This window comes from Mauremys reevesii, linkage group 6 (assembly GCF_016161935.1).
Source record: "Mauremys reevesii isolate NIE-2019 linkage group 6, ASM1616193v1, whole genome shotgun sequence".
NCBI lineage: Eukaryota > Metazoa > Chordata > Testudines > Geoemydidae > Mauremys > Mauremys reevesii.
Window position 1 is genome coordinate 38,866,964 of NC_052628.1, and position 14,469 is coordinate 38,881,432.

A 14,469-nucleotide genomic window follows, 5' to 3' on the forward strand; every position below is an offset into this window, starting at 1 on the left:
CAACGCATCTCGAAGAACAACAGTTACTACGGTGAGTAACAGTCTTTTTTTATCAACGACTTGGATGAAAACATAAATTGAGGGAGTGGTAAATAATGAAGAGGACTGGTCAGTGATACAGAGCAACTTGGACCTCTTGTTAAATGGGGGTTCAAGAGAACAAAAAGGGTTTTAATAAGGCTAAATGTAAATGTATACATTTAGGAACAAAATGTAGGCCATACTTACAGGAAGGAGCACTCTACTCAGTGAAGCAATGAAAAAGATTTGGGGCTGAAGTGGATAATAAGCTGAACATGAGTTCCCCTTGTGATGCTGTGGCCAAAAGAGCTAATGCATTCTGACATATTCAGGCTGGATTCAGGAGGGGATGATGCCACCAAAACAAGGTTCTCTCTCTGACTCAAGACAGAAAATGCATTTGAATCAGGAAGGAAAGGTAGTGGAGTCCATATTGGTCTGATAGCAGCCAGTGATATTGGTGGCACATCAGGCAGACTGCTAAACTGCTGCAAGTTATTCACTGTAGGCCAATGGTGTGGTTCATTCAAGAAATTATTACCAGTCAAAGCTTCATCATGCAAGTTGGGGAGAAAATTCATTAGCTTAACTGGCTCTATAATGGCCTTCCATAAAGGTCAGTTTTGACTTCCCTTTTGTTCAGTGTGTATGTATACACATGCAACCTTCCTGAAATGCAGGCTGAGAAAAATGTGTATGCTGCTGATCTTTTTTTTGCTGGCACTGGTAATGACTTCCATCGGATTGAAGAGAATCTCAGTCAAGGCGAAGATGCTCTGACCACTTATTCCTAGTAATGAAATTCTCAGTGAAACCAAGACAGTGGCAGCTACTTTGCATCTAAACAATCATCTTACTGATCTGTATCAGTTGACAGCTACTGCCATTCCCTCCAGTTGTCACTCACTTGGGAGTAAAACTCAACCATAGCCTGACTTACTGGTCTCACCTAGAATAACTGAAAATGACTCTCTTCCTGTAGTGTTTTGATAAAAATACAAAAACTCTCAGGAACCTCCTGAAGAGCAGACCCTTTGGGTCCTTCATACATCTCTCTTGTCCCTGCTGTTTGCTTCAGCTGAATACTGCTCTGCCGTTTGGGGGCACACCCACCACACTCAACTTGTCAACATGGAGCTGAATTCGGCCACTCACATTATTAGTGGCTGCTTGAATTATACACCAGCCTCCAGTCTGTATGTGTTAGCCCACTTAGTTTCACTAGTTCTTTGACAAGATGCTATTACTGTTAAATCTGCCTGGAGAGCTGAGACAGGTGAAACAAACCTATTACAGCTTGGGCTGACTTATGCCATATTCTCAGGCAGGAAACAACTTGAAATGCAAGTTGGAGATCTGCTTGTATTCCGAGGAGGAATTCCATTTCTGCAGACTGGAGTATGACACCATAGTTGATCTTTTGACATACCTTTGCTACGGCAGCTCACACACTCTTGGACAAGAGTGCCACTGGCTCTTTACCATGCGTGGATGATCAGTGCCACCAGGGAGCTGAAAACTATGTCCATGTAGACTGGAAGCATCAGGGGGAAAAGAGTCTAGTACACTAAGTAAATTCAGGAGTCTATTGCTGCACATGTCTCCTTATCCACTTGATTGTAGATTCTGGACCAGGTTCCACAGACTACTCTCTAGCTCAGTGGTCCCCAACGTGGTGCCTGCGGGCACATCTTAATGTGCCCACGTCCTGGCCCCCAGGAGAGCACCCGCTGAAATGCCGCTGAATTTCAGCGGCATTTCGGCGGGGACGCCTCTCAATGACGCTTGTCGCCAACAAGTGATGTCATCGAGAGGCGTCGCTCCCAAATTTTGGCGTCTCGATGACGCAGGTTCTTTTTATTACATACCAACATCTTTAAAAAAAAATTACTAGATAGAGGGACAAGATGGATAGCTAATGTGAGAGCTGAACAGTCAAACGCATTCAAGAAAGAATGCCATTTGCGGACTGTGAGAGGAAGCATTTCTTTATCCAGGAATTGAATGTGTGAAGAGTATGGCACACTAGCCACAGGCTAGTTCATCTCTATTTACCCAGTTCATTACCATCTAATATAGCAAAAATCAGAATTAAGCTCCTTGGGAGAAGTTGCTACTGCTGATGTAGTGTAGCTGTAGAAGGATGCTATATTGGAAGGGTTATTGTTGGACACTAAAGCAGCAAATCATCAGTAATTTTTTTTAAAAAAAGCTCTTCTAATGAAATTGCACATGTGCTTTAATAATTGACAGTAGTTTGGAAATACATTTCTCTCTTTGTTCAATTTGATAAAATCTTGAGATTCTAAACAGAGAAATGATAGAATTATATATTTATCTCAGTAAGGATCACCCTACATAAATTTGTTTACTCTTGCTGAGTTTGCAGATATTTTAGCTAACTCCTATCTGTTGGGTGATTTGTCATATCTTATTAGTATTCATTTTATATCCTATTTTACTGTTATGTGAAATCAGTAGTTATACTTTCAAAACCGTTATTAATTGAAAAAATCTCTCTTTATTGAATGATGCTTTGTGGGAAGGAAGTTTTGATATTAACTGAGCAACTGAGAACATTTTCCAGTCTGAAGAACAGTAAATCAGGCAAACCATGTGTAGTTTCTGTTCTGTTTAGGTTCTTATACCGTTTCAGCATCAAGCCACATTCTGGACATTTTTAGTCCTAGAACAAATAAAACTATTAAATATGTTAGCTTCATTGTTAATTAAATATATAAATATTTGACTTAAAATTAAACAAATAGATTTAAATTGATATTTTTGTGAACACACTGAAGTTTATTAGCTACAGCTGTGTATAATGCAGGGTGATCCATGCAATTTTGTCATTGCCCTTTGTCCTGACCTCCAACTTTTGTCAAGTCCTTTCATGGGCAGAGACAACAAGAATGCCAGGTTTTGTGAAATTTACATCATCTGTATTATGCTATTAAAATTACCAAATTCATGTCACACATAACCAGTAACAGATGGGAATATATGACTCCAGGAACATTGTATTACTACAAAAGATTAACGCATGAACTCAGTGTGACACTTGCCCAGCACTTCCTGTCACACTCTATCTTGTATTTTAGAATACTCAATTCTTTTCTGTTCAACTCTTCATTACTGTGGTGCCTGGAATTTTTCATTGCAACATTTTCTTATTTCTGCATACCTATATTAATATGTGACAACGTGGTACTTGCATTTCAGTGCTGTCAGTGAAAGTTTTGATTAAAACCAATTTAAAATGTTTGTGTTTGACACAAAATAAGAAGTGATATTCATCCCCTGTGTGTGCTACAAGAAATGCACATTTGTTTTTTGGTGTGAATATCTGTTAAAGATGTATCTTATTGTGCTCCATTTATATGAATGAGTATTTTCTTAAATCCGAGATCCATGCATGCTCATACAGCAAAGTGCACAATTTATTGACATTGTTCCTTTCCCCCCCCCCTTGGGAAAAGTCATTGACAACTTTTATGTGCTACCCTTTTAAACCAAACAAGCGTGCAGAGGTATTTTAACAAGATTAGAAGTATGAGATTTTCTAATTATATACATGCTTATAACTGTTTAGTCACTTGGTGTAATAGAGAAAGTGAGTTGAAAGATGAAAGTAATACAATTTTTGTCTTTCTAACTTCTCCATTCCTGAAGGATGTATTCACTCACAGTCCATTGAAATCAGTGGGAGTCTCTTTTTTGACTTGAATGGACATAGTACACAGCCGTAAACCCGCAGATAGTGGCGTTTCCCTAGCAAATAAGAAAAAAGATTAGAATTCTAGAAAATAATTTTTCAGTTGCTGGAAGTAATTGCTATAATAAACCAAAAATTATACAGTTATGACATCATAAACGTGTGTTTTTGGTCTCCGAGTGTACTCTACTCTGCATTGAAAATAGGACAGTAACCGTAGTGCATTATCATGCATTTTGTAGAGAGGAACACATATTTTTATTACCAAAAAAATGCTCAAATTCTCCACAAAATTTCTGCCCTATTTAATTTGCTGCTCCATGATTGCTCTTCTTGTTAAGGTTTAAAAAAATTTTTTTTCATATATTTTGCTTTATTGATAGGAGCATGCTGCACTGTGCAGCATGTAAACAAATGAGAAGGCAAAGCTATTTTTGAACCTTGTATCTTCCTTGTGTAGCTCCACTAAAGAAAATATTTTGTAGAGAACATCTTGGACATTTTCCTATATGTTTAGTCAGTTTGAATTTGTAACAGAAGAGCTCTATGTGGTGTATACTGTACTGTAAGTTTTTTATATTATGGAGTGTATGTCTACAAACCTCCCACCTCCTGTCTACAGACTTGGGGTAGCAGGGCTTGTGCTAGAGCTCTAAGAATAGCTGTGTAGATAGTGCTTTGAAGTTGTGACTTGGACTGGAGCTCATTGGTTTAAAATGATGCAGTAAAAAATTCAGAGCGTGAGCTCTAGCCCAAGCCACAACTTCAAAGCGCTTCCTATACACAGCTATTTTTTGCATGGTAGCGCAAGCACCACTAGCCCAAGTTTGTCAGCCTGCGCTGGGACGCTCGCTGCCATGGGTAGTATAGGTATATATTAAGAGGCTACCTCTGCCTCAACCTTAGACTGGGACACTGCAGTTGATAGAGCAGGGGGTGAAACTCATGTGAGCTGCGGACAGAATATTCTTGGTGGAAGGTTCTCTACACAAGATCAAGTCTTATCACATTAAGGGTGCTTTGTGAGTAGGGTGACCAGATAGCAAGTGTGAAAAATCAGGACGGGGATGGGGGCCAGGCCAACGGTGCCTATATAAGACAAAGCCCCGAATATCAGAACTGTCCCTATAAAATCAGGACATCTGGTCACCCTATTTGTAAGGCTACCTCTTTATGGGAAAAGACTGCATGATGATAAATTGACAGAACGGCCTTGCAAAGCTTTTCTGGATAACAGAATGTAAAGAGTTAAAAACAAGGACAGGGTGAAGAGTTTAGGTTTCACTTTAAAAATAAGTTTTGTAACAGCACTAAAATACTGTTGGGGAAATACCATCACTTCTGGAGTTGAATGCAATTACTGTTTCGCATTGTACATCAACAGTACATCATAGTTATGGATGGTAAATGAAAAACAGCATATTCAATTGAAATTTAAAGGAGAATCTAAGCCAGGGTTTCTCAAACAGGCATCGCCGCTTGTGTAGGGAAAGCCCCTGGCGGGCCATGCCGGTGTGTTTACCTGCCCCGTCCGCAGGTCCGGCCGATCGTGACTCCCACTGGCTGCGTATCGCTGCTCCGGGCCAGTGGCAGCTGCTGGAGCAAGATGCAGGACCTGCTCACAGAATCTGGCAAGAACGGGGCTGATATTGCAGAAATACACATTCCTTAGAAGTGCTAGGCACAGAGTACTCATGCAAACACATCCCGATATCAAGTGGTACCAGAACTTCCCGATATCAAGGATGGTACTAAAACATTCCCCAAGGACAATAGGAACACACTGACATCCGTAGTCCCCCCCCCCCCGCCTCTGCTAAAAGATAACAGTATGTATGTATGAAAAATGTTTTAATTGAACCAACATGTACAAGGGGCTGGGTAATAACTAGCCATGTCAGGGGGCAGTAACTAACAATGTCAGAGGGGCAGTACATAACCTGTTTGTATTGTGGTACAAAAATGTATCTGAGGGAGTGTCTTTGTCTAACCTAAGGAAGAACAGAAATTCCTGCCATTCACTGAGCTGGTCCATTGTTACGGGCATACATGTGGTAGTGGTCTGGTAGAGTCTGTGGGATACTAGTACCATGCTTTGTCTGGTCTGTTGCCTTCGTACCTTGATGGATCTTGTGGTCATTGGGCGGTTCGCTCGAGGTCTGCTGTGTCAGCTGTCTGTGCAGAGCTGGGGCAGCACACAGGGAGAACACAGAGCGCACACGCGTGCGCGCGCACACACACGAACATCTAACTACAACCATGTGCTCATGGGAATTACTGATGATATTAACATCTCTTTGCTTTTATTTTTTTTTTTTAAAAACCCTCAAATCCTACAAAATGTGTGCATAGCTAGTCTATGTAGCCACATAATCCTATAATTATTACCCTCATCCTCCACACTCCCCCCATTGGTTTTTTACATCCACTTTTTGTTTAATTTAAATTTAAGATCTTCAGGCAGGAATAGTTGCTTAAGTATTTTTACAGTGCCTGGCCTGATCCTAACTGGAGAATCTCATCTCGGTACCACGATAATATAAAAATGTAAAACAAAAAATAGGTTCACTTTGGGCAAAAGTGATTTCAGCCTCTACAGTATCATGGAATTAAAGACTGTTTCATAATACATATGCACAAGGGGGCCAAATAAAGGTTACACAGGTAACCTTATTTTTGCCAATTCTTAATTTGTGAGTGCTTGACTTTGCAACCTTGCTAATGTTCTTTTAATGTAGTTTTTTGTGTGTAATTTCCTAGGCGGTCAAAAAAGCAAACAAGATGTTAGGAATCATTAAAAAGGGGATAGAGAATAAGAAGGAGAATATATTATTGCCCTTATAAAAATCGATGGTAGGCCCACATCTTGAATACTGTGTACAGATGTGGTCTCCTCATCTCAAAAAAGATATACTGGCACTAGAAAAGGTTCAGAGAAGGGCAACTAAAATGATTAGGGGTTTGGAACAGGTCCCATATGAAGAGTGATTAAAGAGGCTCGGACTTTTCAGCTTGGAAAAGAGGAGACTAAGGGGGGATATGATAGAAGTAAATAAAATCATGAGTGATGTGGAGAAAGTAGATAAGGAAAAGTTATTTACTTATTCCCATAATACAAGAACTAGGGGTCACCAAATGAAATTAATAGGCAGCAGGTTTAAAACAAATAAAAGGAAGTTCTTCACACAGTGCACAGTCAACTTGTGGAACTCCTTACCTGAGGAGGAGTATAACAGCTTTTAAAAGAGAACTGGATAAATTCATGGAGGTTAAGTCCATTAATGGCTATTAGCCAGGATGGGTAAGAATGGTGTCCCTAGCCTCTGTTTGTCAGAGGGTGGAGATGGATGGCAGGAGAGAGATCACTTGATCATTACCTGTTAGGTTCACTCCCTCTGGGGCACCTGGCATTGGCCACTGTAGGTAGACAGGATACTGGGCTAGATGGGCCTTTGGTCTGACCCAGTCTGGCGGTTCTTATGTTCTTAGGTTTTTGTAAAGCGTTTTGACACTCGCATAATTCATCAGCAGGGTCAGAACTTTAGAACCACTGCATAGACCTCTGCAGCAACAGCTAATGGAGTACCTGATAACAATAGTAGGTTGTCATCCTCTGTGTGGACCAGTACTAGACACACCCTTTGGCAGTGAGTTTCACAGATATTTGCTGATATCAGGGGAATGGTGAGACTCAGGAATCTTGGGTTCCATTCCAGACTCTGGAGAGAGATGTGCTCTAGTGGGCTCAGACTTTTCTGCTTGTTTCCCTTAAGCTTGACCCCTTCTGTCCTATCCCCTTCCACCTGTCCCTGTTCCAGTGCCTCCGCCCCCCTCCTCCCCCCAGCTTATTGTCCCAGTCCTGGTCTTTCTGTCTGGTATCTGGGCTTGATGCCCAATACCCAACTCCCTCTCCACACCTGTCCCAGTCTCCATATCCACTTCCAATCTGTCTTTCTCTTCTCCTCCTCCATTCCTGTTTCCCATTCTTCATCTCCTGCTCCCAGCTCTTCATCCAATTATCAGTCTCTTGCCTCTGGCTTCTTATCCTAGTCTCCCACCTCCCTGGCTCTTTGTCCCAGTCTCTTTGCCTAGCGTGTCCCAGTTCTCCCCTACAACCCAGCTCCTTCTCAGATCTGTCTCCCCTCCCCTCCCCTCCCCTCCCCTCATCTTCTCCCACTGGTTCCTAATCCAAGCCTGTCCCAGTCTCCTTGTCTAGCCAGTCCTAGTCTCTCCCCAGCTCCTTGTCCAATCTCAGGGTTTTCTCCTTGCTCCCTGCCCATCCCCCTCTCATTTCCCTCACTGCTCCCAGTCTTCTTGCTTAGCCAGTACCAGTTTCTCTCCCCACTTCCGTTCTGCCAGACTCCTTGTCCCAATATAGCCCTTTCCCTCCCTCTGGTTTGGTTTTTGTCCCATCTTCATTCAAATTGTTTCATGCTGCCTGGGTGCCTGCAGCCTGGCATGGCCATTACAGTAAAAGTGTAGTTTTGCCCCTCTAACCCTGAGTTGGAGCATGCTTAATCATTTTGTGAGGCTGTTGCATGCATAGCCCTATCCCCACATAGGAGTTGTAATGGGTTGGAACATGTTCAGTTACTTTGTGGGAACGGTTCATGTGCAGCCTGGTCAGCACTAAGAACTGTGAGAATCTTGAGCGTGGTGAGTGAGGAAGAAATCTTTAAAGGTTTTAGCTAAGCTCTAGCAAGCTAGACCATATGCCAACTGCTATTTTTCTAAATCTTATAATTTGGCCAAATTTGGGTGGATTTTCTTGGGGACAGCAAAAGGCACATCACTGACACACAGGCCACCCCTTGCCAGATTTTAAGTTCCTATCCAAAGTGTAGAAGTGCCAAGGCTGTTCAAAGAAAAGCTTGCCAGAATTTTTTAACCTGGAGAAAACCGCCTATTTTTCCCAACTCTCCCATTTCTGGAAATGGTTGAATTGTTTTGGATGAAATTTTCCAAAAACTTTAGCCTGAAGCAGACATTCAGCATGGGAAATTTCAGCCAAATGGTTAAAGTTTGGCAACATTTTATAAGCAACTGAAAACGGAGGCTTATAATGGGAAGTTGGGCAACCTTACTAATTAGGTTATGCTACCAGTCCCGTCTACAATAAGTAAATTATGTGCACTACTGATCAAATTCTCAGACCGACCTTAACAGTTCTCTCCTTTTGCTACCAGAAATCTTCAGATACAAATTATTTCAATCACAATTTTGCACCCACAATTACTTATGGGTCCAGTTACTGTCACTTGAAGATGTATTTGATGTATTGTATTTTCATATTGATGTGCATGTTATACTGTAAATGATTCATCATGTGGCATATGTGAGTTCAACATAATTTTAACCAATATTTTTCATTTATAAATCATGTATCAACCCCAAGTATATAAAACCAGTTAAATTATGGGCCTGGGCTTGCAAACACTTACAAAAATAGTTTCACTCAGTTAGTGGAACTGCTTATGTGAATAAAAGTTTTTAGAAACAGGCACCTAATCCTTACAGTACTGTTGAAATCTGCCACTTCTGGCTTGGAATTTGACAGTCAATCAGTATGATGTACAGCAAAGGAGAGGAGGGAACATTTTGGCCAGTGATACAAAGGGCAACAACCTTATTCTCATAAAATAGTCTCATGAGGTTTTTAACTTCCATCTTAAACAGGACTGTGCTTTTCAAATTACCATCCAAAAGACCCCTTCAGAGTAAACTCAAGATAGTGAAACTGAGCTCTATTGAAAAGAATGAAGGACTGTCAAACCTGATTAAATTAGAACCTCAGTTGGCATTCCGAACATTATGCTATTTTTTATTTTAACAAATGTTTAGCCATCTAATCAAAGTTCTGCTACCTTATGTCTTTTCAGTCTTCCTTCTTTTATGTATAATCTAAATGAAATCCTAATATTGACACTAAAGGCATTTTTTGTTGATAAACTTTATTTGATTTCATTTAGAAAGAGAACACCTGTTTTTCAGTGTGTAGTGAATTCAAGGACACTAATTGCAGGCTAAGTAAAGTTCATTACTGGAAGCTGTGATGTTTGATTTAGCTACATGTTTCAAAATTCCTCCACTTCTCCTTTAAAAACTCTTGGTTCAGTTACTTATTAGGGTTAAAAGGGATTCTCTTTCAAACCATTTTGGAACCAGGGAAGGGAGGAAGATTCTTCTATTTCCTGGGGTCAAAATCGCTTCTTAAGCAACATATAAGTTTGAGTTGTTAAGCCTATTCCTTTTTTTATTTTAATTTGCATCTTTAATATTTTGTTTGAGAAATCTAATACTTCAGAAGTGTGGAACTAAAATGTAGGGAAAAAAGATTGTTCTGAACAGATATTAGATATACTTGATTTATTTATTTTTAATAAGAACATCTACTTAGTTTAAGGGTTGCATGATTCATTCATTTCGTCAAGATACTGTAGACTTTCTGTATTCTTTACTTTATTAAAATTCATTTTTAAAATCCCAGACACATTCTCTTTGTAGAGTTAATGATTGGCAGTGACTTAAAAGCAGACGATAGTATATTAAACACAAGCATAGATTGTTTAGGCACAAAAACTGTATCCCGGCACTGAGATTTTTCTTGGCTCAGCATCAAAGCATGTTAATAGGTATAGTGTTAGCCTGGGACAAAGACTGGACTGTTACTGTGGTATATTGCATCCTGCTGTTACTTGGCAAGAGTCAGTGTATTTTTAGGTGAAGTTTGTGTATGCACTTGTCTAGTCACCTGGAAAAAGGATGCTTAGATGACCCGTGAAAATGCAGTTAGTGTGATGGAAGGTGAGAATGTGTAATCCTTATTATATAGTGGATTGTTAGCACAGTATTGAGGGCAAGATACCATTTCTAAGTACTATAGTGCTCTCAGTTGTTTACCTGCACGTGTGATTTTTGTAATGTACTGGGAAGGATTTAGCAGTGGTATAGTAATGCACTTTGTAATTGCAAAATGTTTATGCTCCATTTCCTTCATTTATTTCAATTGAGTTGAGTAGTATGGGAAGAAAGACATTTTGAAGCTGTATATTTCTGTAAGTATGAACAGTACATCTTAAAGTAGAGTTATGGTCAGAGATGACTATCTTATGTAAAAAAAAGTATACTTCCTTTACTCAACAGATTTGCTGCCTGTGTCTAGACAGTCATGTCACAGCTTAATCTACTATATTTTTATTATTTTACACTCCTTACCGCACTGAAGAGCTAACATAGCCATATAAGAGTTATTGGGATTCTATTCTATCTCACATTATGTCACAGCACAAGTTTAAACTAAGAACTGATTACTAAGTTTCAGTTGTAGAATATGTATTACTGGTAACGATGCATGGTTAAAAAGGGTACAGCTTACTTTGTGGTTGAAAGGTTAAGTTAGGTTAAGTTTGCAGTGCTGGCAGTTAGAAAAAAACTTTTACTTTATTAACTGAGCGGATTTGTTTTGGAAGTCATTCCAGTAATAAACATGGATTTCCCCTCTGCCATTTTTTTTCAGTTATTTTTCAGAGTATACTGTTACTGCATTTAAAAATTTTTATGGTACAGTGACATACCCTGTATGTGGTAGTGTTATCCAAATGATAAATTGCCAAGCCACGTGATAAATTGTATTTATCATTTGTATTTGGCTCTGTTCACTGAATCCTCTTCCCTGGGACTATTTCTAATATTCCTAATCTTATTTTTATTCTAATCTTAGTCATTCTAAATCATCTATTGCTTTAGTATATAGTGCTGAAAAAATAATCAAAAATATTTTCCTCTTTCCAGTTCTTCTGGGTAGCATGTTGTGCGGTATGTTTGTCTGTACAAAGGTTTTTGCATAGTCCTTCTAATCTAGAATCCTGTCTCTTGACAGTGGTCTTCACCAGATGTTTCAGAAGAGGGTGTAAGGACTGTCAGAGGAGACAGATATGGGATTATCGGGCCCCCACGTAGACCTCACCCTGACTGCTAGTAGATGTTGGCTTAGGGCGGGAGCATGAGCCTTATATCCCTTTTACAAAACTTAGTTATAATGAACTATGATAATTCTGGATATTCTTGATATCCATATCCATATTCAATCCCTTTTTAAAACCTTGTTAAATTCTTGGCCTCAGTGGTTTCCTTTAGCGATGAATTGCACAATTTAATTGCACACTGTAAAAAAAAAAAAAAAAAAAATCCTTCTGTTTTGAATTTTCAACCTTTCTATTTAATTGAATTTCCCTTTTCTCTTGTGTTGAGACGTGAACAGAAGCTTCCAATTTACCTTCTTTTTACCATTCATTATTTTATACACACTCCTGTTATAAGCTAAACCATCATATTCTTTTCAATCTATTTTCATATGAATTTTTTCCAGCCACTTGTTCATTCTTGTTGTCCCCTGAACCACCTCTACTTCTGCAATATTCTTTTTGAGATGGGGTGACCAGTACTGAACAAGAGTATTCCAGGTGCAGCTGCACCATGGATTTATATAAAGGCTCTATTATCTTCTCCATGTTATTCCCCGTCTTGTTCCTTATGCAATTTAAGATCTTTGCTTCTTAGACTGAAGCTGCACATTGATCAAAGATCTTCATTGAGTTGTCTACAATGACATCCACGCTTTTTTCAGTTTGAGGGGATGAGTGTGGTTAACAGGTGTTGTTTTTGGGGAAAGCCTTAATCAAAACAAATAGTTTCCATTTTAAAAAAGACACTCCTTTCTGTTTAATTATGAAATCTCTAATCCCCTGCTAAAAAAAAAAAAAAATTACAGATGCAGGACAAACAATATTCAGTCCTTAATTAGTATTAGATTAAGATGCTCAGATATCACCATGATGTGTATGGTATAAACAACTGACTTTCCATGTTTATCTATGTAGGCATCTTGTGATCCATCAAGGACTGTAAACTGAAGTTTTATACACATGGGAGATACCCAATTTACCAAAGGGATAAAAGACACTTGTTTCTAGGTCTCAGAATTTCAGACTTTTATGACATTTTAATGTATTGTAAGCTATATTAGGTCATTTTAGAGGTTTATTAAGTTATTTTTTTCTGTTCCTGAGAGGTCTATACAGTTAGATTCCAATGAAACTAGATACTATGAGCCACCAATGTGATGTGGCTGTGAAAAAGGCAAATATAATTCTAAGATATATCAACAAGGTATCTCCAGTGGAGTAAGGGAAGTCTTAATAGCATTGTACAAGACATTGGCAAGACCTCATCTAGAGGACTGTGTACAATTCTGGTCCCCTATGTTCAAGAAGGATTAATTCCTGGAACAGATGCAGAGAAGATCTACTAGGTTCTCCATTCCCCTGATCATCCTATCTTAAGAAAAGAGACTAAAAGAGCTTGGCTTGTTTAGCTTAGCAAAATAAAGGCTCTGGGGGAGTATGACTGCTCTCTATAAATATATCAGGAGAGGCAGAAGAGCTATTTAAGCTAAAGGACAATGTTGGTACAAGAACAAACGGGTATAAACTGTTCATGAATAAATTTAGGCTGGAAACTAGAAGGTTTCTAACCATCAGATCAGTGAGGTTCAGCATTCAAATAGGAGTAATGAGGGCAAGAGACCTAACCAGCTTTAAGATGAAGCTTGGTAAGTTTATGAACAGGATTATATGATGAGGTGGGACTGGACTTGATGTCCCAGGTGGTCCCTTCCATACCTATGTTCTTATGAGCTGGTTTTATAAGGGCAGGGGATACAAAACGTAGTCACAAAAAACTCAAAATACGATTGTTGGTGTATATACATTAAATATGTGGTGCACACAACACGTAGTGATATAAAAGGGTTTTTTGGCACTCTTGTTACTCTGTTCATAAAGGATAAAATATTTATTAGGCCCTATGTTTAGGTGCAAGTAGACGTTTCTCAACTTAAGTTGAAATTCCTCTTACAGTAACTCCTCGCTTAACATTGTAGTTATGTTCCTGAAAAATGCGACTTTAAGTGAAATGATGTTAAACGAATCCAATATCCCCATAAGAATTAATATAAATAGGAGGGGTGACACACACACACACACACACACACACAGAATATACGTTTTAAACAAACAATTTAATACTGTTCACAGCTATGATGATTGTGAAGCTTGGTTGAGGTGGCGAAGTTAGAGGGTGGAAGAGGGTGGGATATTTCCCAGGGAATGCCTTGCTGCTAAATGATGAACTAGCACTCGGCTGAGCCCTCGAGGGTTAACACGTTGTTAATGTAGCCTCTCACTCTCTACAAGACAGCAGGAATGGAGGGGAGGGGAGACAGCATAGCAGACAGAGACAGACACACACCTTGTGTGTGGGAGAAAGGGAGAAAATGCACACTGCCCCTTTAAGTAAGATGACCCAGTCTTAAGTGCATTGTCTTTTTTAAGTGGATCAGGAAGTTGAGACAGTAGCTGCTGCCCCAAACTCTCTCTGTCTCTCTCCGTCCGTGTCCCCACCCTGCTCTATATGGAGAAGGGATAAGCAGGGTGTAGGAGCAGGGGGAGGGGAACACCCTGACATTAACCCCCCCCACTCTCCCCTGCACTGCAAACAGGAGGCTCGCGTAGCAGCTCCAAGGCAGAGGGAAGGCGCAGCACATGGTAGTGGGAGGAGGGACAGCTGAACTGCCCGGCAATTGATAGCCTGCTGGGCAGCTGCTGCACAAGGGAGTGGGGAACTGATAGGGGGCTGCCGTTCCACCCTGGTTACAAGCCACCACCAGCTAGCTC

The 14,469-nt window shown here is 39.9% G+C and overlaps 1 protein-coding gene across 6 annotated transcripts in view; it reads left to right on the forward strand.

The window, feature by feature from the left end:
* CWC27 (CWC27 spliceosome associated cyclophilin) overlaps window positions 1-14,469 on the forward strand; it is a 214,709-nt gene that overhangs the window by 54,567 nt on the left and 145,673 nt on the right. Inside the window, exon 11 of one of the 6 annotated variants that reach the window (XM_039544103.1) lies at window positions 11,616-11,703. The exons of the other annotated variants lie outside the window; for them this stretch is intronic. Coding sequence (XP_039400037.1) covers window positions 11,616-11,649 — 34 coding nt within the window. The 3' untranslated portion in view covers window positions 11,650-11,703. Of the gene's footprint in view, window positions 1-11,615; window positions 11,704-14,469 lie in introns of those variants that run through there. 6 annotated transcript variants of the gene reach the window in all.